This window comes from Suncus etruscus, chromosome 5, assembly GCF_024139225.1.
Source record: "Suncus etruscus isolate mSunEtr1 chromosome 5, mSunEtr1.pri.cur, whole genome shotgun sequence".
NCBI lineage: Eukaryota > Metazoa > Chordata > Mammalia > Eulipotyphla > Soricidae > Suncus > Suncus etruscus.
In genome coordinates, this window is record NC_064852.1 from 92,053,646 (window position 1) to 92,079,367 (window position 25,722).

Here is a 25,722-nt window from a genome sequence, read left to right on the forward strand (position 1 = left end):
TCCCCCGTGCCTGCCAGGAGCTATTTCTGAGCAGACAGCCAGGAGTAACCCCTGAGCACCGCCGGGTGTGACCCAAAAACCAAAAACCAAAAAAAAAATTAGTTTGCATCTAAATTTACCAGAGCTGAAATTCCTCAATAAATTGAGAGATAAAATATTCTCAGACTGTGTAAAAGAAACAGTGGTTGCCAGAAGAAAGGATAATATACACATTTTTGTAGTGTGATGTCAGCTGAACTTTGGTGATGGACATCATGAGATTCATATACAGAAAGATTTATGGTGTTACTCTCTGAGAAATTTTATAGTAATGTAAACCATGGTTCATCACTAAATCTAACAAAAATAATTAAATTTTGCGTATACATGCTGGACATGGAAATTATTATGCTGAATGAAATGAGCCAAAGGAAAAGGGATAGACATAGAATATTCTCACTATTTTATGGGATATAAAGAAAAAGAGATAGTATGGTAATAATACCTAAAGACAACAATGACAAATGTCAGGAGATCCAGTCGAGGATAGAAAGCTTGCCACAAAGAGCAGTGAGTGTAGCTAGAGTAGAGAAGGGTCTATTAGGACAATGATAGATGGAACTGATTACTCCGGACAAGAACTTGGCATGGAAAGGAAAGAAAGTAACAGGCAAGGCACCTCTCCATTAACATTAGTGCAAATACAATGTCAAAAAGGAGAGAGGAGAAGAGAGGAGGAGAGAGAGAGAGAGAGAGAGAGAGAGAGAGAGAGAGAGAGAGAGAGAGAGAGAGAGAGAGAGAGAGAGAGAGAGAAGCAAATTGCCTGTCCTAGAGCAATGAGGAGGTGGTTGGGGGTCAAGATGTGAGGGAATTGGTGATGGAAGGATGCACTGGTGAAGGATCATGTACATTGCATCACTGAAATCCAATAATGAACAATTTCATAACCATGGTGCTTAAATAAAGCAATTAAAAATAAATTTTGATACATTTAAATAGTTTAGATTTCTTTAGTAAGACATTAGTTATTAAATTTAAATTTAGTCTCTGTCAGATCCAGAAAGGATTTCCCCAGGATCTACCATGTCTTAGCAACTGCCAGTCACTCAAACAACGTGATTACTTTGCTGTATCTAGAGACCTGAGTTGGCTACTTCGGTCAGTTTCTTTTGTTGAGAATAGAAAAACACCCGGGGGTTGGGAGGAAAAAAAAAAAAAAAATCCAGGCTAAAAAAAAAAAAAAAAAGCAGATGTCTTCATTTTCTAAATTTTAAAATTAAAATTAATTAAAATTGTAATTTAATTTCAATTTTCTAAAGTTTCTAAAACTTCCTTGTTTGGAATTCCCAAGAATTAGTAGGTCAAGAAATACCAAAATCCCATTATGAAATGAGTTTTGTTTCAGGCATACATTGATGTGGCAATCAGTACAGATCATAACCCTGTTCCTCCAAAAAGGAAGGGAGACTGGAGCTTCTGAAACATGAATTTGCCTAAAGAATATGCTGAGGTCCATGCTTTAATTGATGTGCTTTATAACTTCATTACATTTCACTTTGTTTAGTTTTGTTATATTTGGATCACACCCAGCAATGCTTAAGTTTGCCCTTGGCAGTGCTTGGGGACCAAATGGTGACTGGATTAGAACATAAGGCTCCAACATGCAATGTATGTTCTCTGGTGTTTTGAACTACCTTCCATAATCATGATCAAAGTTTTCGAGCTTTTTTTTTCACTCATAAGTTCCACTCATGTTTCAATTAAAACTTACCAAAGTCAAAGATAAATCTGAGGCATTCTACACTTCCTCATTTTGTTCTACAATTCATTTTAGTTTTACTACCTTAGAGACTATTCAAATTACAAATTCACTACACATTTATAAGATTCTCTTTAAACATTGCCCATAAAATAACCTGTGAGACATTTTTAAATGAACAAACTAGTAATAAAAAGGGAGTACTTTTTGTTTTGTTTTTCATATTTGTAATCCTTTTTAAAAAAATAAAGTACAAAAAAAATAAAAAAAAAATAAATAAAGTACATAAAAAATATTCCTAAGGATCAAGAAGCTAAATCCCAAAACAAATTGGGTAGATGCCCAAAGTCGTTTTGCTCCTATTTTGGGGTTTCTGCACTCTATTTTTCAGTTAGTTTTCTACTCTATGTTGCTAATTTAATTTAATTTCAGTTTCAAAGCCTAATTTTGCTGCTGTTGTTTTTATGCCTAAGTGCTGACACAGACAGAAACCTCTGCCCATTTAACAAATTTGGGTCTTAACTGAAGTCAACCAAAACAAGATGTTTCATTAATTTGTTAAGAATTTAATTATTTGTTGTTTACAGTATATTTTATGAGCCATCCTGGCAGTGCTCAGGAGCAAATCCTGGCTGTGCTTAGAGGACCACACATTCTAGGAATAGAATTAATAAATGACTCCAAAAATGTGCTCCAGCCCTCTGAGCTTATCTCCCTGGTACATATAAGTATTTGGGACAAGGGTCCTCCCAAATGGTGGTCAGGAGATTCTAGGAACCCCTCCCAGTGTGATGCCAGAGATAGACCAGAATCAGCTGCATGCAATGCATGTGCTTTAACCATTATACTCTCTCCAGACTCCATAAGATTATTTTAAAAGCAAATTGAAAGGGGAACCAAAAAGCTCTTAAGCATTTTTATAAACACATGTTCATATACCTGTATATTAAGATAATTTTCAGAGTTTTATCGTGAAAGACCAGAGTGAAGTTAATTATAGCTTTTAATGTAAAAAAATAATGGCAAAAAAGTTGATAGAATATTTTTAAGAGAGTATAGACCTGAACCAAATAAAAAGCTAGAAAAAATAAAAGTAAATGTGGGCTGGAAAAAGAACTCAAAAAGCAGAAGCACAATTTTGCTTCCAGGAGACTTGAGGTTGGATCTCTCATAGTTCATGATCCCCGAAGCACTGTTGGGTATGACCCAAACAAAACAAAAGAAAGCAAAACAACGAAAATGAGCTACTGTATAAAAGTTAGTAGCGTATTGCTGTGTAAAATGGTTGCTATTGAATAAAAATACTTTAACCTTATAGACAGTTTGAAGGCAATTATGTTTTACTCAATCTTTCAAAGACCATTTATGGAAAACCTCACATATGTCAAGGAAAGCAGTATTCTAAAAGATAAAGGCACAAAGATGGACAAAAACAAAGTCTTGACTTTGTATAAGTTCATATATCATATGGAATCTATACTGTTAAATTCTATTTTAGAATAATGATTTTGTCTCCCTACCTGGTTTAATACATGGTAGTGACTTAAAATTTTTTCCCACTCCTCATGGTACCCCATCATTGTCTTTGCAATGACACCTTGTGTACTTACTTGTGATGCTTGCCAAAGACTCACAGCAGGTTGAAGTGCCTGCCACCTCATCCACCATACCTCCTACTAAAGGCTACACTCCTTCAACTGTGGTGTTCACACACATTACTGTGGTGGGCTAGAAAACTACTTGAGATACTGGAAACTATGGTCCCAGGTCCACAGCTGCTAGACTCATGCCTTAGGACTGTGGTGGGACCAAAGATCTAATAGACAAGTTACCCTTCTAAGACAGGTGTTCTGCAACTCTAAACTCTCCCTGGCCCTCACAGCATTTATTTTTGTTTTAGAGCCATAGGCTAGGGCAGTGGTTGGCATCATCTCCCTGCCAGAGCTCAGGGGATATTTAGTGTCAGGGACTTGAATCACAGTCACATAAAAGCAAGTGCTCCAGCCCTTTAAGCCAATTAGCCCCAAGAAGTTTCCCAGCTATATATGTGAGCACCAAAGTCAAGCACGTGAAAAATCCCGAACAATAATCATCATCATAATAAAAGAATGGAAAGAGGAGATAACAATAAATAAAAGTGAAAAAAGTGATTTCAACTGAGGGTATTTTCAGATTTCAAAATAAAATTCCTATTAATAAAGTACCTTAAGGGGAGAGATATGTATATCCCTCTACCACAGAAAACAAACAGTGGCTGAGAATTTACTAGACACCAAAGTTTTACATTGAACCTGACTTCTAGAAAGGTCAAGGTCACAATGCATTGGGAATGAGAGAAGGTGCGATTCCAAAGTCAGACTCAGCTTTAAACTCTGCTCCATAAAAAAAAAAAAAAAAAAAAAAAAAAAAGGAAACATGCCCTTACAACGGGATTTTAAAAGTAGATGGAAAAGTTATCTGGAAAACCCTCCTGTGGAGGCCGCCATCTTGCGAAAGCCGCGAGGCCCGGAAGTTGCCCCCCTACCCCGGGAGAGATCCGCGGAGGCTCCAGCTGGCGGGGCGGGGTCGCGGCTGTGGATCTCGGATTGTCCGTGGCCTGAGGGCGGGGCCTGAAGGTGGGGCCAAAGGGCGTGCGGCTAAACTAAAGCCCTAGGGGCGGAGTCGTGGCAGCTGGCCAATAGCCTAGCGTCTCGCTGGTTGGCTGCTGAAGGCCGGGGGCGGGGCTTGGCTTGGAGGCGGGACTCCGGGCTGCGCAGCTCCGAGACTCAGAGCCAGAGAGGCGGGGCAGGAGGCGGGGCCACGCGCCCGGCTCGGGGAGGAGCTGAGCAGGCCTGGGACTTACCCGCACCTCTTTCTCGGAACGTGAGCGAGCTGCAGCGCGGGCAGCTGGCACCTCTTTGCTCCTAGAGCTGGGGGAGGGAGATGACGGTGATTCCCTCCGTGCTTGACCCACTCAGAACACCGAATACCCTTCTCCTCGCGGCCCCGGGGCTGCAGACGTAGCAGGTGAGATGCATCCCCGGGTGTGTGAACCCGCAAAGGGTCTTGGCTCGGCCTTCAAGTGGGGGGATCCTTAGTGTCCCCGGGCTATTCTCATCCCTTCCAGTCTGGACAAGTCCACAGCTCCCAGACGGTGGCGCCCAAGCCCAGACAAGCCAGACCCTGCCCCTGCCAGCCTCTGCCCATAGATAGAGCATCGTCTAAGGGACATCGGGGAGGCTAGATCTCAGGAAGGGGAGACTTGCCCTTGGATGACACCATCCCTCCATCACTCTTAGAGGAGTGCCTCCAAGCACGTGCGATCACCCTGACATTTTTCTTGTATCCTGAGAAAGATTCAGTCTGCCTCCTGGCAGTAGGAATGATGCACCTTATTTCTTCCTTATTTGTCATTTTTCCCCTGATGTAGTGGGGATCAACTTTTTATCTCAGGGACAGACCTCCCCCCAGGCTTCCCTGGTGCTTTCCCCAGGCCTCTCTGGGGTGCTCTCTGAGCAGCCTGTTTATGTCAAGACTCCCCACATCCTTATCTGGAAGGGCCAAAGTCTTTTTCTGGATGTAAGGAAGGAGGCATTGCTTAGCGCTCCCCACCCCTGGTCTCTGGAAGGACATTTGGTCCCCTGCTAGTAAGGAGGTGGAAGTGGGCGGTGTACAGTTGTGGTTGTGTTGCAGAGCTCCGTTTGTGTCATATGTTTCCAAAGGGTAAAAAGTATTGGGTATTTGGGAAATGAACACCCTGAATTTATTGCTTTTGAAGTGAATCCTCCTTCCCATTTTCTAACTGAAAAGCAGTTCTTGATCGTAGCTAAATCAGAGATGAAATGGTCAGAAGTGGTTTGTGGATAGCAGTTCACAAGCTCTTACCACCCCCCCAAAGGTAAGTGGTCAGAAGTCATTTTCACTATTACCCAGTGTTTGTTCTATAACGATTCTTGCTTTTAACAAGATGAAATGGATGGATTTTTTTATGTCCCTTGCCGTAGTTCCATTTTATTTTTTCCTTAATGTGTTAGAAGCACATTTTCTTCCAAATGAAAAGTATATTAAAATAAACTTTAATGTTCTTCATGGGAAGGGACAGATTATTTTTAAGTTTTTCTCTTGGTTATCAACTAATTGAAAGTTTAAGGGAGCCTTAGAATGATAGATAGTGCAGCAGATAGGGCTTTTGCCTTACATGTGTTTGACCTGGCTTCAATCCCCAGCACCCCACCGGAAGTAATTCCTGAAAGCTCTGATTGCTGCCAAATGTGACACACATAAAAAGGGGAGAGAGAAAAGGAAGGAAAGGCAAGAAGGAAGGAAGGAATAAAAGAAGGAAGGAAGATCAGAATAAAGGAAGGAAGGAAGGAAGGAAGGAAGGAAGGAAGGAAGGAAGGAAGGAAGGAAGAAAGGAAGGAAGGAAGGAAGGGAAGGAAGAAAATAAATTCTAACCCTATCACATTTATTTAACCCTAACACTATCACATTTATTTAATTTTCTTGAGACTTCTTTTCTTGCTGGGATCTATTTAAATTCAAACAAATGAAATTGAACACCTTGTCTGGTGATGTGGCTCAGCAAAAGGATCCCTCCCTCACATGTGTGGTACTATGAGTTTGAACCCTGGCACTGAAGTGTTTATTGTTCAAAATAAACAAAATGTAATCTTTTAGACCCATCCAGACCTCTATTTTAACTGGAGAATTGTTAATGATGTGTTTGAAGAACTAGCAGGGTAATAAATTGTGTTTATTTTGTTACCATTTTTATCTAAAACTGCAACTCCTTCTAGCAATTGCTACTACTTCTCTGAGGCCTGCTTTGTGATAAATGTGCAGAAAACCTACATTCCTCATAATCACTGTCAAATCACTCTCACTTAACTGTTGAGGAAACTAAAATTCCAAGAAGCTAATTAACTTGTCTCAACATTTGATAAGCGATTAGGCCCCAAATTTGTCTCAGTCATTCAGCTCTTTTTGGTCAGGGAGACTAGGAGGCCACACCTATAGTGCACAGAGGCTATTTCCAGCTCAGTGCTCAAGGCTCACTCTTAGCTGTAATCTGGGTCCATGTGGTACTTGGGTTTGAGCCCAGGACTCCTGCATGCAAAGCATGTGCTCTAGCCCATTGAGCTATCTCTGTGGCCTAGTCTTTTATGCACAATCAATTTAACTAGTTTAGTTGAAACTATTGTTGCAAAAAATTGCTGGTATACACTGATGTGTGAGCATGTCCCAAGTAAAGGTCACTGAACAATCTGAGTTATTAATACTCCTGGCAAATAAGAACGGGACACTTCTAAAAAGTAACAGAAGACTGTCCGAGTTTATCACATTATTTCGCACTTCCTTTTCAAGTTTTTTTTTTTTTTTTTTGGTTTTTGGGTCACACCCGGCATCGCACAGGGGTTCCTCCTGGCTCCACGCTCAGAAATCACTCCTGGCAGGTTCGGGGAACCATATGGGATGCCGGAATTCGAACCAATGACCTTCTGCATGAAAGGCAAACACCTTACCTCCATGCTATCTCTCCGGCCCCAAGTGTGTATTTTTAGGAGCTCAAAATGTTTGACATTATTATTATTGTTGCTGTGGTTTTGGTTTTTGGACAACACTGAATAGTGCTTTGGGATTACTTCTAGTTTGCTCAGGGGACCATGTGGTGTCCAAACTGGCTCACATATACAAAGTATACCTTCCAGCCCTTTGAACCATCTCTCACCTCTTAATGCCTTTTTTTTTGGGGGGGTCATACTTGATGGCACTCAGGGGTTACTTTTGGTTCTTTACTCAGAAATTGCTTCCGGCAGGCTTGGGGGACTATATGGGATGCTGGATTCAAACCACCACCCATCCTGGATCAGTTGCTTGCAAGGCAAACACCCTACCTCTGTGCCATCTCTCCAGCCCCCATCCCTTAATACCTCCTTATAAATTGTTAACTGGCTCCTTATCTCAGCTATGGGTACCTATATCAACCAGTAGCTTTCCCAGGATATAATTTGATGCTTATTTGATAAACTTCAAGTATGTGATTATTATAGGTTTTGTGTATTTTGATCACTCCTATCTAATCCTAGTAGAAAAATACTTGTCCTGATCCAGATTAAATGTAAGGTTTTTAATTGGTTCCATTTATACCAGGGTGGCACAGAGAAAAATTATCTCATCCCCTCCTCCACGTATCAGTTGTTGCTGGTCTCTGACCTGCCATCTCAGTCTTTTTGGTGTGATGTGAGTGTTCAGGAACTTAACAGGAAGCATGAGTTTTTTTTTCCTTTTTACCTTACATAAGGCCACTTTAGATGGATAACTCAGAGTAATCACTTAGAGATTGGCAATTGTAGCCCTATTAATTTCAAGTTACTATTAAAAGCCGATTAGGCTCGTTGAACTCAGACTCAATTGGTGGCAATATGGCGACTTACATCAAGAAGGTGGGAATCATTGACAAGAATGCTGAATCCGGGCCCGGAGAGATAGCACAGCGGTATTTGCCTTGCAAGCAGCAGATCCAGGACCTAAGGTGGTTGGTTCGAATCCCATATGGTCCCCCTGCCTGCCAGGAGCTATTTCTGAGCAGATAGCCAGGAGTGCCGCTGGGTGTGGCCCAAAAACAAAAACAAAACAAAACAAAACAAAAAAGAATGCTGAATCCCAGAGGCAAAACACAGATAAAGAGACTAGTTATGGGTGTGTGTGAAAACAGGGGCTGATGGTGCCTAAACCCACATCTTCATGACGATTTTTTTTTTACCCTTTGAGGAAGGTAGAGAACAGCACAGTGGTAGTGCTTATGGCTTGCTCCTGACTCTGTGCCAAGGGGTCACTGCCGCTAGTGTTTGAGGGAACCATATGTGGTGCTGGGGATTCAGTCTTGGTTGTCCATGTGCCAGTCAAGTGCCTTTACCCTTGTAGTACATCTTCAGCCCACATATCCCCACTTTTTTTTCATTACAGAACCGAAGGTATTGAACAACCCAGCAGAAGCTCTACCATTTGACACATTACTAGCCTATTATAAATGGGTTGATTTATGTAACAGCTAGAGTAAGAGCTGATAGGTACAGTTGTCTGGACCTTGTATTTGTTTACCAGGTAGTAAGTGTAACTAAATGTTTTCCTGAACCTGAACATTTCACAATCTATGCTAGATTCTTTAACATGTTATGACTAGCTTTAGGATATTTTAGTAAATATTTTGTTTTTCTGGGCCTATTGTTATATTACATAACTTAAACTACTTGATCATTCAAACAGAAATATTATTTTTTCTGCTGCTAGGGAAATAGTTCTAAGGATTGGATCACAAATCTTATGTTCTAGGCTAGATCCTGGATACATACACATACATCTACCCAAGGACTGTAGTGCTGGTGGCTCTAACCAGTGTTGCTGGGCTCAAGCAGCACTACCCTACAGGTCCAAGCACTGAACCATCAAGCCTGTAAAACCAGACTGAGTATTAGTAGAACTAGTACAGGGCCCCTAAGCACTGCCAAGAAAACTCCTACCAAATGGGGGAAAATATGTTGGGGCACTGGAGAGATAATCCTGGAGTAAGGCACTTGGCTTCTAGGTAGCGGATCACGGTTTGAATCCTGACACCTCATATGGTCCCCTGAGCACCATCAAGAATGATTCCTGGGAGCTGGAGAGATAGCATGGAGGTAGGGCATTTGCCTTGCATGCAGAAAGACGGTGGTTCAAATCCCGGCATCCCATATGGTCCCCTGAGCCTGTCAGGAGCGATTTCTGAGAGTAGAGCCAGAAGTAACCCCTGAGTGCTGCCGGGTATGACCCAAAAAAACAAACAAACAAAAAAAAAAGTGATTCCTGAGCACAGAGCCAGGAGTAAACCTTGAACATCAATGAGTGTGGCCCCAAAATAAAACAAAAATGAACTTTGATGCTTTTTGATGCTTTGTTTTTATGGGGTAAAAGACTTATTCAAGAACAGATTCTTATGTTAGTCATTATTACGAATTTAGATTTAGTGTCTAGTGTGTGCCAAGCACTTTGTAGACACAGGGGACATCCTAGTGTGCAAAAACATGCCTAGTCTCTGAGTTACTTCTATGGCTCTTAATATCTTGTGAGAAGGGCAGACACCAGAGAGTCACTCTAATGCAGAGATAGTGTCATTATAAACTGAGAAAAATGGGTTAATGAGATAAACATGATTTTCTTTAAGAAAGACTTTTAACCTGCTTGTGAGAACAGAGAAATGTTTCAGTGAGACAGTCCTGCAGGAAATTGTTGAGATATTAAGTCCATGTTAGTAGCAGAGCTGGAGATGGATAGGAAGAGAAGGAAATGTCTGCGAGAACTGCACATATGACCTGCACAGAGGACCTGGAGACATCCAAGGGTTGCTCACAGGAGGCTGATGCGCAGGAAATTAAGGGCAGGATGGTGGAAGATTTCTTCTTTCACTCGTAGAATACTGAAAGTTACTTAATTTGCATTAAGTGCCAGATCAGCAATTTAATCTTATGTTATGAGGCAGATACTATACTTGCCCTTTCACAAGGGGGAGAAGTGAGGCCTGTGAACAGGAAAGTTACTTGTTCAGAGTTGGTTTTCTCTATTATATGAAATCTTTCTCCAAACATGTTCTCAAGGACTGCTGCCAGCAAGAAAGGACCATCCTCACTCTGAGGAGTTTGAAGGCTTCTGGAGGTTTGCATCCAGATGTCCCTACTAAGTCAAGTTCAAGGGTAGAGAGCTGCAGAGCATATGCAACCGCTGTCATCATAGCACTTGTACCCAAGTCTGATATTGGATGTAGGACAGCAACAAAAATATTTTAGTTGGTGAACCTTAGAGGAAAAAAATATCAGTTACTGCTAGTCCCATACTCCTCCCTTTGTTTTTTTCTCTCCCACTGGTAATAGCTGAAGAAAATATTAATTTTTTTATTTATTTGGCCCATGGTGAAGTCTAAATTTGTGTAGTATATCTTTCAAATAGAATTCTTATGATTGTCACACATTCTTTCTTTCTTTCCTTCCAGATATCTGATTGGAGTCGGAGGGTGAAACGAAAATGAATTCTCTTTCTGATTTACGTGCAGAGAACGTAAATGTTGCCATCAATCTCACCACAGCTTTGTCCTCACCAGTAGCACATGGATTGAATTCCACTGGTGACCCACCTTCAATGTCAATAACGAGACTCTTCCCAGCCTTGCTAGAATGCTTTGGCATCGTCCTTTGTGGCTACATAGCAGGAAGGGCCAATGTCATAACATCCACACAAGCCAAAGGACTGGGAAATTTTGTCTCTAGATTTGCTCTTCCAGCTTTACTATTCAAAAACATGGTTGTCCTTAATTTTTCCAATGTAGATTGGTCTTTTCTCTATAGTATTTTAATTGCCAAAGCTTCTGTATTTTTCATTGTATGTGTATTGACCCTTTTGGTTGCCAGTCCTGATAGCCGATTTAGTAAAGCAGGACTGTTTCCTATTTTTGCCACACAAAGTAATGACTTTGCACTGGGATACCCTATAGGTAAGTTAATTTTTATTTTTCAAATTTTGAAAATGTCTAATGTTTTAATGTTTTGGGAGGTAACTGAAATTAAGCCTTTAAAATTAAAGACTAGGGACTGGAGCAATAGTACAGTGGGTAGGTTGCATGTAGGAAGTCTGGGTTCTGTCTATCCTTGGCACCACATGGCCCACAAACACTGAGCAAAGAGTAACCTCTGAGCACTGCTGAGCAGGCCCAAAAAACAAATAAAAGATATTACTCAAAATTTTGGTGTACTTTAGTTAATGTTTTACTTTAAACAAAACAATGATGGTATCAGTTTTATTTAACTTTCTTTATTTCCAACTCTACATAGTCCTATTTCATGTTTCTTTATAAATATGTTCTATGATAAAACATGTATGTATTAATTTGGGTGCTGAAATGTCTTGAAAAGAAATGTATGCTATTTTATAGACTACCCTATCACTAAGAAAAGCTAAGCTTTGACTAGGTGCCATAAAATAAGGGCCAGAATACTTTGGATCTAATCATTTATTTATTTATTTATTAACAGAGGAATGTTGCCTGTCAGCATCTATGCTAGCTGCTAGAAAAGCATTTGTGAACAAAATTCTTGCAAATATTAATTTTATATCTTAAAGGGAAATAAATATGTAATCCATTTAAAATAATAGTAAACAAAGCAAGGACCATAAAAATAAAGTACATAGGGTTAAGGAGATAGTTCAAGCAGTAGCACACATCCATGACCAGCATCTTCAAGGACCTAATCACCTTATGGGATTAATTCACCTAAGGGGCTTCCAGCCCATAGGACTATAGCATTAGCCTCTACTGAAAAATTAAGTACCATGCAGGAATAGAAATGAAGAGGTGCTACTTTAGATCAAGGGGGTTAACTAGGCTTCTTTGGAAATTTGTCTTCTAAGCAGATGCTTGAGTGCAACGTATTGGAACAGACAATCAAAATCTATCATGAACTTGCATATTTCTTATTCAATATGGCTATCTTCCCCACAGAAATGTTTTCCCATCAGCTCCCATCTTTCTCTTTCTATGGCCTCCCTCCATTTTACTTACAAAAATTATATTTATCTAAAAATTTTTATAACCATGGATAAAGTAGGAGATTTATGAGAGGAAAGGTAGGTGTTTACATAACTGAACCATAAGGAAGACTTTGAAATTAAAAGAGCAAGGTGTTAATGTGCTTGTCCATCTCTCCAGGAGCATTAGTAATGTTAATTTTAAAGGTACTTAAGGACCTTAGAAGTGGCTCAGTATCATAGTACTAATCATTTCATTAATATTTCTGTATCTTAATGTTAGACAGGAACTGAGTCTTTAGTTTCACACTCTCATAGATCTGTAAGCTTATAAATAAATAGAATTAGCATTTGTAACTTTATAGTTTAAAGAGTACTTTCTTATATGCTGATCTCATTTGACATAAGAAAGATTATTATTCTTGCTGTCAAAAAGGAGACAGGCTTACAGAGATTTAATTGTTTTATCCCAGGTCACACAGTTACCAGGTGACTAAAACCCAAACCTAGTCATCTGGTTCTAAATACTGGGCATTTTCTTACTGAAGGTATAGTATATGTCTGTTTCATCTTCAGAAGTTATACATCTAGTTTCCCCTCAGTTTCGGAGGGATTCAAAATTGTGTTTAGGGCAGAAGAAACTAGGCCGAGATTAAGACTTTTGCCTAGCATGCAGCCAACCCTGGTTGATCTCCAGTGCTACATATAATTCCCTAAGCACTGCTATATGTGACCCTCCAGAAATCACAAAAATTACCTTTATATTACTCTAAAAATAATTTGTACAAGTCTAAGTAAATGTATCTATTTTCATATTAAGGTAGAATCTCTTAAATAAATATGTTATCAGCTATGTTCATTACCTGTTTTATGTTTTACATTAAGTCAGTGTGTCTGGTGGTGATAATGTTTGCAAAAGTGTACCTGTTCAGGGGCCGGCGCGGTGGCACTAGAGGTAAGGTGTCTGCCTTGCCAGTGCTAGCCTAGGATGGACCGCGGTTCGATCCCCCGGCGTCCCATATGGTCCCCCAAGCCAGGAGCGCATAGCCAGGAATAACCCCTGAGCGTCATCGGGTGTGGCCCAAAAACCAAAAAAAAAGAAAAAAAAAAAGTGTACCTGTTCAGTCTCCCTGATAATCCTGAGTATAGATTTTGAGTTGCAATTTTTTAATCACAAGTACTATAAGAGTTTTCTTAACATTACCTGGTAGGTGGTAGCAAAAAATGTTAAATATAGACAGAAGTGTTGTCTTGTATCTGCATTTTGGAAGTTGTGGCACTCAATGCATGTATCTGCTGATCTTCTGTGTGGTTGTTTCTTAGTGCTGTCAGTACCCATTTGCCTTCTGGTCTATTAAAATAGAACAGAAAAGATAGTCTCCGGAGAGAGAGCCCTTTCTTTCTGCTTGTTTTATGAACTCTCTCAGGATTTCCCACTGTTTTTCTCCCAGATAAAATCAGAGCTTATAGAAATGTAGTTTTTAAGACTGCATTGGTTCTATAACATTGATCTAATTTACAGATAACTCAGAAGAAAGGTGATAAGTTAATGAATAAAGTAAAAATGACAGTTATATTTCCCTTTCTCTTTCCAATGACAAGTATAATAGTCTTTGAAATCACAAAAAATTATTTATGTTCAGGTGACAGAATACTTTATTATAGACTAAATGCTTTATTAAAAAGCTAAAAAAAAAAGAAGCTCTGTTTTTAGAGCAATTATTTCCAAAGGTACTTTCAGATATTCCAATGTGAAAAGGAACCAAGAATCTACCAAAGGAAGATGTTGATTTCAGCAAATCAGAATGGTTCCCTGCCTCTGTCATTAAAAGATACTAATAGGCCATATTTAAGTCCTATAATTTATTCTTCAAACAATGCTGATAGCATAAGTACCCTGACTAATCATAATTATACTTTTGTACTTGAGCTGTAAACAGAAAGGAAATGAAGCATATAACTATATGCCATTAAATAATAGAATGATCTTATCTGGATATTTGTGTTATTTGCTAGGGATTGAAACCCTGCAGGAATCAAAATAGGAGCCACAGTGGTTGGCTAATTCTGTATTTCATCCTTCAAAGCTATGTAATAATTCTCCATAGCAGGATTCTATGCTTCCTGTCCAAAGCCTTTCTTATAATATTAATTAAAACTTAAAAACTGATATAATAATTATAAATCTAATTTGTTAGTTGGTTACAGCCTTCTTGTATATTTTTTAAACTTGAAGAGACATCTTCAGATTGGTAATGAAAAAAAAGCACTGCCAATTTACAGATAAATATGTGATGTTATTATACATAAGATTGTATGGAAATCTAATGTTGAACTTTCATCTTTTACTAATTTAGCAGGTACATATTCCAAATTTTTGTTTTCCCACTAAAATATTCTTTGTCTTTGTATAATTCAACTGATTCAAATGCTCCCATAATAATATGCTTTATAAATATACTGTGAAAAAGAAAATTTGGGATACAAAAATAAATGAGCTAGAACAGATATAAATTTGGTGTCTTACAAAATTAATTTTTTAAGCTGAAGCAGTAGCACATATAAAGTGCTTGCCTTGCATATAGTAGACCTGGGTTTGATCCCTGGTACTACAAATGGTCCTCTGAACCCCATTAGGAGTGATCCCCAAGCACAGAGTATTTCCAGGTATAACCCCAGAACCAAAACCAAAAATTTTTTTCTGGATCTAAAACCTTTGACATTTATTGGTGTGTTGATGCTGTCAGAAAATGCTATCACATTTGCTGAACTTTATGCTTATAGGTTTAGAATATGGTGCCTTAAAGGACTGTTTGGAGATGGCACTAGAATAATGCAGAGAAAAGGAGAACTATAATGTAGGTAAAAGAAGTACTACCTGGACAAGCCTTTGGTGGTAGATAGAGAGATTGCAAGAAGTTGGGGCTCAATGATCAGCATGTGGATCTAAAATGATTAACTTAGTGTTTGCACCATGTGACTGTGATAGTAAATGAACTGATAGATGCTTTGTTGTTTTGTTTTGTTTTGGTTTGGTTTGATTTGGTTTGTTTTTTGGACCACACCCAGTGACGCTCAGGGGTTACTCCTGGCTACGCACTCAGAAATTGCTACTGACTTGGGGGACCATATGGGACGTTGGGGGATCGAACCACAGTCCTTCCTAGGCTTGCGCTGGCAAGGCAGACGCCTACCTCTCCACGCCACTACACCAGCTCCCTGATGGATGCTTTGTACTAAAGAATAGTGGCAGATGAGCTAATAAGAGGCCATTTGTGGATGCTAGATTGTAAATCTCAAATAGGACTTTGTAGCTATTCCTTTTGGGTACTGGGTGAACTCTAAGTCAATGCTCAGGGAATCCAGGAGCAATTCCTGGCAATACTCATCTGTATATGATCTCAAGGCTCCATATGGATCTAAAGTTTCAGTGATCAGGCTGATGATACCATAGTACCTAGGGGTTGCTAAGGCTACACCCAGTTGTGCCTAGGAAGAAAGGACATAAGATGGGGTGCTTGGGGGATTGCATTTGGAGCCTTCATATACAAGGCATTTGCTCCTGATCTAGCTACACCTTTATAGCTATTTTTTAATGTTTTATTTTTTATTGAATTATTATTTTATTGAATCACAATGAGATACAGTTAAAAGTTGTTTATGATTGAGTTTCAGTCACATAATGTTCCAACACCCTTTCTTTCACCAGTGTTTATTTCCTGCAACCAATTTCCTCAGTTTCCCTTTCATTCCCCACCTCCAGCAGACACTATTTCTGTAGCACTTTTTCTCTCTCCTCTCTCCCTCTCCTTCCCTTTCCTTCCCTTTCCTTTTCTTCCTCTCTCCCTCTCCCTCTCCCTCCCTCTCTCTCCCTCTCCTCTCTCTCTCTCTTTCTCTCCTCTCTTTATCTCTTTCTCTCCTCTCTCTCTCTCTCTCTCTCTCTCTCTCTCTCTCTCTCTCTCTCTCTCTTCTCCTAGTCCCCCTTTTTCCCTTTTAGGTATCATGCAGTACTGTTACTGAAAATATGTCATGCATGTCAGTTTACCCAGTTCTTGTCCAGAGTGGTCATTTCCAACTGTTTTTGTCATAGTGGTCTTCTCCACTCTAACTGCACTCCCCCACTCTTTGTGGCAAGCTTCCTACCATGGACCCATTCTCCTAGCCTTTATCTCTATTGTCTTTGATGTTTTTTTTTATCATACTATCTTTTATTTTTAATATCCCACAAGTGAGTGATTATCTTTTGCTCTTCCTTTCCCTCAGACTCATTTCACTTAGCATAATATTCTCCATCCCCACCCAAGTATAAGTAAATTTCATGACTATGTTTTCCCTAAGAGGTGCTTAGTATTTCATGTATCAATGCATCATAATTTTTTATCCACTCATCTGTTTTGTAACACTGAATTGTTTCCAGATTATGAATAATGCTGCAATCAACATAGGAATGCAGATGCCTTTTCTGCATTGTGTTTTTGGGCTCCTAGGTTATATTCTCAGGAGTGGTATTGTAATGTGTCTGCCTTGCACGCACTAGCCTAGGACAGACCACATTTTGATCCCCTGGCATCCCATATGGTCCTCCAAGCCAGGAGCGATTTCTGAGCACAGAGCCAGGAGTAACAACTGAGTGTCACCGGATGTGGCCCCAAAACAAAACAAAACAAAATGAAAATCTTTATTTAAGCACCATGATTATAAACATGTTTGTAGTTAGATTTCAGTCATACAGTAGGACACCCCCCCTTCACCAGTGCAACATTCCCACCATCAATGTGCCCCATCTCCCTCTTTCCCCACCCCCTGCCTGTATTTGAGACAGGCTTTCTATTTCTCTCACTACCATTGTCATGATAGTTGTCAGTGTAATTTTTCATTATGATTTCTTTGTAATACAGTGTGAAGAAGAGGAAAGTGATACTCCCATCTTCTTTTTCCCAATGATTGCTTTAGCTATTGGGAGAGGGCTATAGTTTCATATCAATTTCAGAAGTGTTGATCTATATTTTTGAAAAATGTCATGGGTATCCTTATTGACACTGCATTGAATTTGGACAATGCTTTTGTATTACCTTTTTTGAGGAGGACCATACCCAGCAGCCCTCAGGGTTTTCTCTTGGCTCTGAGCTCAGAAATCACTCCTGGCAGCTTGCGGACCATATGGGTCTGTCCCTGGTCAGCCTCATGCAAGGCAAATGCTGTGCTATTGCTCTAGCCCCCAGATCTAATATTTCTAGAAGCTTTTTTGTAGAACCTTGAGGATTTTCTAAATATAGTATCATGTCATCTGCAAATAATGAAAGATTGACTTCTTGTCCTATCTGGATGCCCTTACAACTATTCTTATGAGGTGGGAAGTTGAGTTTTTTAGCCATTACCTGGCAATGCTCAGGGTTATTCCTGCCTCTGTGGTCAGGAATGAATTCTGGCAGGAAACATATAGTGCTGGTTAGCCATGTAGAGAAGGTAAGTACCATATCCTCATCCAGTCTCTTTGGGTTCTAGTTATTCTAATAGATAGTGAGAACTGGTGAGAGCTATGTGAATATCTTCATTTTTTTGCAAGTTAAAATTAAGGTGCTATTGTCAGCAGTACCTAAATATAAATGAAAGGAATGGTCAAGAAAATCTAATGTAAGTTGTAAAGTACACCAATTTAGTTTTGAGATTTTTTGACAAATGATAGTGATGAGGCTCAAAGAGGTTTAAAATGAAAAAGATCCTGTAAATAAAGCAAGTTCTTAATTGGTTGGTGACACATAATAAACAATGTTATTCAAATATGTACAGATAATTTAAAACAATCTATTATATGGTGTGGATTAGGTACTAGTGGGCCAGGAAACTGAATGTCTAGTGAAAAAAAAAAAAGCATTAATTTAAGGGATTTTGTGTGCAGTAAACACCTGCAAAGGAATATTTATTTCCTTTATGCATTTTATTTTGATCATTCGTTCACATTCTGTTACTAGAAAACACAAACTTTTCCTAAATATTCTCTTTATTTTAAGAACTGGTAGCAAATATAGATGCTTTTCTCTTATAGCAGGGACCGGAGCAATAGCACAGTGGTAGAGCGCTTGCCTTGGATGCGGTCTTTCCAGGACAGACCTGGTTCAATCCCCAGGGTCCCATATGGTCCCCCTAGTCAGGAGCGATTTCTGAGCACATAGCCAGGAGTAACTCCTGAGCATCATTGAGTGTGGCCCAAAAACAAAACAAAAATGAAAGAAGTATAGCTAACTAAAATTAGTCATCAAAGTGCAGCCCTTTTATTTTTTCCACTTAAAACATGAAATCTTCTGAAGTCTGAAATAAATAAAATAGGTATAAATAATAAGAGGTTTAGAACTAAGATATTGAATTTAGAAATTAGTGAGGAAACTTGTGAAACTTTATGTAATAAAACATTTTAACTAGTGCTTCTTTTTGGAGATCGTATAGACCTCTGTATGTGCTTAGCTGGAAAGGTAAAAGAGATAGAGAATTGCTTTAAAAGCTGGTTTTAGCTAATGAGAACTAGGTGAACTTCCAAAGCTTATATAATCTGGTTACATAAATTCAGCAGGACATGTGTGTGACTTTAACTGAACTTACATATCCTGAGTAAACAAATGTATTTTCTACCTGTGTCACTTTATCTTAATGTAAATTGAGAAACCTAATCTTTTACATTTTTTCACATGATTACCTCTCTACTTGTGAGTGATTGTGGCTGTTTTCTTTTTTTTATCTTTCTCAACCTATAATCATTTATGAATAAGTCTTTATATGTACAAGGTTAAATCATTTCTGAAATCATTGCCAGAAATGTGCGTAGAGTTGTCTACTTCAACACTACTCTAGAAATGTGCCCTAATCGACCAAGACAAGGCCACCAATTTCACCAAGAAATTGCTAGAAGGCTGATCCATTCACCTTCCCTCTCCCATGGAAACTGATTTTCTGTAGTGGTTATAAAAGTACAAGGTTCTAAAGAAATGAGCATTCAAATAATTAATAGACTCTTAAGTAGTCCATGAGATTCAGCACACTTAACCACACCAATGAAACTTTTCTCTTAAAGGAATCACCGTGAACCACATTTGTTGCATTACTATTTTTGTTACTAGCATTTGTTACTAGATTTTAACTTTGCATTGTTTCTTTTTCTTTTCTCCCTCCCTCCCTCCCTCCCTCCCTCCCTTCCTCCCTTCCTCCCTCCCTCCCTCCCTCCCTCCCTCCCTCCCTCCTCCCTCCCTCCCTCCCTCCCTCCCTTCCTCCCTTCCTCCCTTCCTTCCCTTCCTTCCTTCCTTCCTTCCTTCCTTCCTTCCTTCCTTCCTTCCTTCCTTCCTTCCTTCCTTCCTTCCTTCCTTCCTTCCGTCTTTTCTTCCTCTCTCTCTCCCCCCCTCCCAACCTCCCTCCCTTCATTCCTTCTTTCCTTCCTTCCTTCACATACCCAGTAGTCCTAGGGTCTACTCTTGGCTCCAGGGTCAGTCCTGACAATGCCGGGGTTGGGGAGAAAAATAAGGTACCAGGGATTAAACCTGAATCTCCTACATACAATACACTCAGTCTTTTTGAACCATCTTCCCAGCCCTTCACATTTTTTTTAAGATTTCTCCAAATCTAGACTGAGGGTACTCACCTTGCATGTGGCAGACCTGGGTTTAATTCCCAGCACTTCCAGCACTCCCTCTTGGAGTGATTCCTGAACACAACCAGGAATAAGCCCTGAGCACCACAGGGTATGGCCCCAAAAACAGAAAATAAAAAAAATCTTCTCCAAATTTCCCCTACTATTGAAACCAGTCTTAGGCTTTAGTTAGAAAAAAAAATGAGTACTATTTTATTTTAAATAATTTCCTGGGGCTGGAGAGATAGCATGGAGGTAAAGTGTTTGCCTTTCATGCAAGAGGTCATCGGTTCGAATCCCAGCGTCCCATATGGTCCCCTGTGCCTGCCAGGAGCAATTTCTGAGCATGGAGCCAGGAGTAACCCCTGAGCACTGCCGGGTGTGACCCAAAAACCACAAAAAAAAAAAAAAAAAAAAAAAAAATAATTTCCTAAAATTGATAGCATTTCATAAGCTAAATGTTAGCTAAGTTTTTTAAGCTTTATTAAATTTTTCTAAAGCAAAATTAAGCATGTCATTCTATATTATTTAGTTTATAGCATGTTACAAGTAAGCATGGAAAACAGATTAATTTGTATTTCTGTTCTATTATTTTAAAAATTATTTTAATTCTTGTTTTGCAGTTGAAGCTTTATATCAAACAACATACCCAGAATATCTCCAGTATATTTACTTGGTAGCACCAGTGTCACTTATGATGTTAAACCCAATAGGGTTTATCTTTTGTGAAATCCAGAAGTGGAAAGACAGTCAAAATGCATCTCAAAACAAAGTAAAAATTGTGGGACTTGGACTTCTGCGTGTATTACAGAACCCAATAGTATTCATGGTCTTCATTGGCATTGCTTTCAATTTTATTCTTGATCAAAGAGTGCCTGTTTATATGGAAAATTTTCTTGATGGACTTGCTAATTCTTTTTCGGGATCAGCCCTTTTTTATCTTGGTCTTACAATGGTAGGAAAAATCAAGAAACTGAAGAAGTCAGCATTTGTTGTTTTGATTCTTCTCATCACAGCCAAACTGTAAGTTTCATCTATTTAACTTGGGAATTGGGTTCTATGAAAGCTTTATTTAGTGATTCATGGGATGTCTGTCATTATTTTCTCAAGAAATTGTGGGGAAGTAGCTGGGATATAGCTCAGAGGTAAAGCATATGCTTTGCATGAGGCACTGGGTTCCATCCCAGCAAGCCTTCTCTAAAGAAAAACAGGAAGTAGTGATACCTCCTGATTGTTTTTGTGTGTGTGTGTGATTTAAAGAAAATGTGAGAGTGGTATGTTGTAGAAGGACATTTCCTTGTTTCATGTAGGCTCTTTCTGTTTCATTGTCAGGGGATAAAGATTATGGTTTTCCTTTAAGCTTTTATATAATTTAGCTGAATGTCTCCTAAAGTTGACCTACTTAAGAAATTTTGTAGGATTTCTGGGTGTTTGTCTTGCACGAAGCTAATTCTGGTTCAATCTCCGGCATCCCATATGGTCCCCTGAGCCTGCCAGGAGTGATTCTTGAGTGCAGAGCCAGTAGTAAGCCCTGAGCACCACCAGGTGTGGCCCAAAATTGGAAAAAAAAAAAAAAAAAAGAAATTTTGTAGGATTTCTGAGTCATTTATTAAATCCTTAAGTCAAAAGCATCCTAGTTATTATGAGAACAATGATTTTGAGTATAAAATTTGTTTATGAATTTGGAGGAAATATTTTGTAATTTTGAGAGTGGTTGAAATATCTAAGTATAGGAAGTCAGTATGAATTATTATTATTATCAGCCATCAGATTTTGCCATCAAATAAAACATTCTTATCAGTTTCTTAAACGTTTTTAATGAAGTTGCTTTAACAATTAACTATGGAATTATACTTTGTACTGTAATTTGAAAAACTCGATTACAAGTTTAAACCTAAAGCTGAGGCACACTTATGCATTGAATTCAGCTATGTGGAGAGTTAAACTTATGAGACCAATGTAATATGAAATAGTGTTTATATTTTCACAATAATAAAAATGAATATATATTCTAAAAATTATAGTGAACTACGTCTTGGACAGATTAGTATTATCATAAGTATGGTTCTAGAAATAATAATTTTATCCACTTCAACTTATAAGTAAAATTTAAGTATTTTTGGAATCATTTGGGTCCTTGATCATATTTAGATATTTTATTTGCTTCTGAAAATAATTCATGGAAAAATGGATGCTCCAAGCTAGAGCATCTGTTTCAATGCTACTTTGTCAAATGTCATCAACCCCGATCTTGTTCTTTTTTAAGATAAAGTATAATTAACTCAGCTAAGGTTGCTATGCTTTTCTATGAATCTTGAAGGTTTTATTTAATAATTGACTCCTCACCACGTCTGGCTTTCATTAATTTTCTCTTATATCTCAGTTGTTACATTTTATTTTACTAAGACTTTTTGTCTTTACCAAGATGAAGAGTTTATATTAAGATATCTATTTTTCTACTGCTTCCTAGAATCTAATTGAACAGAATTTTTATCATGAAGTAAAAAGCACTTAAACCATAATCATAATACATAAATGTCAGTTTTTTTAAAATTCATAATTTTCTTTTAAAATTTTTACTCAATTTCTCTTATTTTTTTCTTTTAACATTTCTGTTGGTTTTGTTTTGTTTTGTTTTGTTTTGGTTTGGTTTGGTTTTTGGTTTTTGGGTCTCACCTGGCAGCGCTCAGGGGTTATTCCTGGCTCTTTGCTCAGAAATCGCTCCCGGCAGGCTCAGGGGACCATATGGGATGCCGGGATTCAAACCACTGACCTTCTGCATGAAAGGCAAACACCTTACTTCCATGCTATTTCTCTGGCCCCTTTTTTAACATTTCAATGAACTAACAGAAAGGTCCTATAAATTTGACTTCTACAATTTTTTCCCAAATTTATTTGTAGAACAAAGTAAGTCTGGGAGCTGGAGCAGTAGCACAGCAGGTAGGGTTTTTGCCTTGCATGAGGCCAACCAGGTTCAATCCCTGGCATTTCATATGATTCCCAGAGCCTACCAGAAGCAATTTCTGAGCACAAAGCCAGGAGTAATCCTGTGCACTGCCAGTTACGGCCAAAAAAAAAAAAAACCAAACAAACAAAAAAAAAAAAAACACCTTGTTTTTCCTCCTAGTTCCTGATATTCAAAGTATTTCTAGACTACAACTATACTATATTATACTATGGCTTCAAGTTTAATTCTTAGTACTTTTTTGCACAAAATAGCCTCAAGTGGGCACTCCAGTAACCTAATGCTAATTTCACTAGAACAATCAGCTCTTCAGGACCAACATGCTTTGATATCAAGTAAACGATGCATTTCTTGTTTCTTCAGCCTGGTGCTGCCACTTCTATGCAGAGAAATGGTGGAACTCTTGGACAAGGGCGACAGTGTAGTGAACCATACAAGTTTATCGAATTATGCGTTTTTGTATGGTGTCTTTCCTGTAGCACCAGGAGTGGCTATCTTTGCAACACAGTTCAACATGGAAGTAGAGATTGTATGTATATACTACTTTCTAAGTTTGATTGTTTGTATGGTTCTTAGAAAAATCAAGTTATCAATACTGAAATCAGCATTCTTTCCAGAGAACTTCCTGTCAAGAAGCTACTTCAATGTAGTTAGAAAGTCTCTGAAAATATCATGTAACCATACCATGAGATACTCTTGGATCTTATTCATCTATGACCTTTTTCTCTGATACTTTTTTTGTTTTAAGATTTTATTATTATCTGTACATGTAAGCCTAAAAGTTATATAAAGAACAGAAACTTTTCTTTAAATCTGTTGCATTTAAAGAAAAAAAATCTGTTTTATTCATTGCTAATTCAACTACCAGATGCAAAACACCACATAATCACTACCATAAATAGCTTAAGTAGATTAATATCAAATTGTTAGTGTCTAAATATACTGTTGTTTGTTATCTAAATATACTTGTTATCTATAGCATGGAAGAATTCAATTCTTTATTGGAGTCCAGAGTCATTATTTAAACAGCAAAATCTTTGCATAATAAAGATTTTTCTCTTTCTAAATTGCTCATATTGCCATATATTTTATGCAATAAAGTATATGGAAATTGGGCATTGGTTTGATTAAATTGTTAATATGGGTCACTCTTCAGAGCCTAGGAAATAGCCCCCTTTTAGCAGTAGGGTGTCTAGTATTTGTTATATACAGATATAGATTAGAAAATGTGTCAAGGAAACATAACTGTGTTTTCTTTTAAGGATTCACAAGAAGAGGGGAACATTACATGTAAAAATCATGCTGGATTCTAAGGTGTCTGTTTACTGACTCTCGCTTTTATTTTAGAATACCCTAGTATACTTTGGCTATTTAAAGTTTAAAGTAATTATTTAAGTAAGACTCTCCTCAATCGATTGCCTTTTGCAGATAACCTCAGGGATGGTCATAAGCACATTTGTGTCTGCTCCAATCATGTATGTTTCTGCCTGGCTACTGACCTTTCCCAGCATGGACCCTAAGCCGTTAGCATATGCCATTCAGAATGTCAGTTTTGATATAAGCATTATCAGTCTGGTCTCCCTGGTAAGTACATTTCAGTATAAAGTATATGGAAATTATAAAACATGTGAGACTAGCTTAGTAGCATAAAGTTAGAGATTTAAACATTTAATATCTGACACAATAGAAAAATGAATACCTGATCATAAAATATAATATCAGTGTCCTGAATTTTGTTTACTGGATTATACCCGTTGAGCTATATAAGGTATAATATTTGATTCAACCTGAATTTGACTTGTGATCCTATCATAAACAAACTGCATTGTCTCTGTACCCTCTACCCTAACCATTCTAAAATTTTATTTTCTCAGCTATGAAATAGAGAAAAAATTTTTGCCTGTTTTCATGGTTTGTTTTATGTTTTACATGAGACACTATATATATTTTGTGAATTGGTGGATCATTCTGCATAAGCTATTTATCATAGAACCATGGTGGGGAGATACCTTTGGGGTCATGTTCAACCACCCATTTTATGTTAATGGAACAGTGCAACTATTAAATTATCTATCAAATTAAATAGATATATACTTGAAAATTAGAGTATTATAGACCAACTGTATTTTTATCAGATTCAAATAATATTCTGTCAGAAGAAAAAAGAAATACAACTTTCACTGTTCATGAAATGTATAATTAACATTTTTAGAGAACTTCACTTGCATAATCTTAAAATCTATGCACATCAATAGAGACATGGTATAAATTTTGGCTGTTTCTGAAGGGAGAAAAAGCTAGCAATCTTAGCTGGCCACTGTGAAGAAATCTAATGCTTTTAGGTGTAAGGAATGCAAAACAATTACTGTTTTGTGAGCACGGTGTATTGTTTCAATAAATATTTCCTGAAATTAGAAATGTCATGAATCAATATTGGAATTGTTTAGACTAATATACTATAACTGCATCTCCCATTAAAACTGATTTCCTGGGGCAGAGCACATGCCTGACATGATTAAGGCCTGTGTTTGATCCCCAGCAATACAAGCAACCCTTCTGAGGTTCCTTCCCACCCTCCATCACTACTACGTATTGTCTCTATTTTTAAAAAACAAAACTTTTTCTGAATAGTTAACTGTGAACATAAGTCTTACCCTAGCCACCATAGTTAGAGAAAGAATCTAACATTGGCTAAGACATTGATTCTTAAAGACTGTAATTTTTGGACTTGGTTTAAGATAGTACCACCTCATGCTTTTTATTTTGCTTTGGAAATAGTAATTTCCTTTTTTGAAGCCTATACAAGTTAAAGAAAATAAAAGTTTAGGGGGCCAGAAAGATAGAACAGTGGGTAGGAAATTAACCCTGAGCTCA

The 25,722-nt window shown here is 38.2% G+C and overlaps 1 protein-coding gene across 4 annotated transcripts in view; it reads left to right on the forward strand.

The window, feature by feature from the left end:
• The first annotated feature begins 4,565 nt into the window (after nt 1–4,565).
• The window catches only part of GPR155 (G protein-coupled receptor 155), a 52,650-nt gene continuing 31,493 nt past the window's right edge, over nt 4,566–25,722 (forward strand). For 3 of the 4 annotated variants that reach the window (XM_049773396.1, XM_049773398.1, XM_049773399.1), the window contains exons 1-5: nt 4,566–4,744; nt 10,740–11,237; nt 20,507–20,906; nt 23,212–23,377; nt 24,277–24,432. In XM_049773396.1, coding sequence (XP_049629353.1) covers nt 10,772–11,237; nt 20,507–20,906; nt 23,212–23,377; nt 24,277–24,432 — 1,188 coding nt within the window. In that variant the 5' untranslated portion in view covers nt 4,566–4,744; nt 10,740–10,771. Of the gene's footprint in view, nt 4,745–5,543; nt 5,598–10,716; nt 11,238–20,506; nt 20,907–23,211; nt 23,378–24,276; nt 24,433–25,722 lie in introns of all 4 variants that reach the window. The other variant, XM_049773397.1, reaches the window with a different exon arrangement.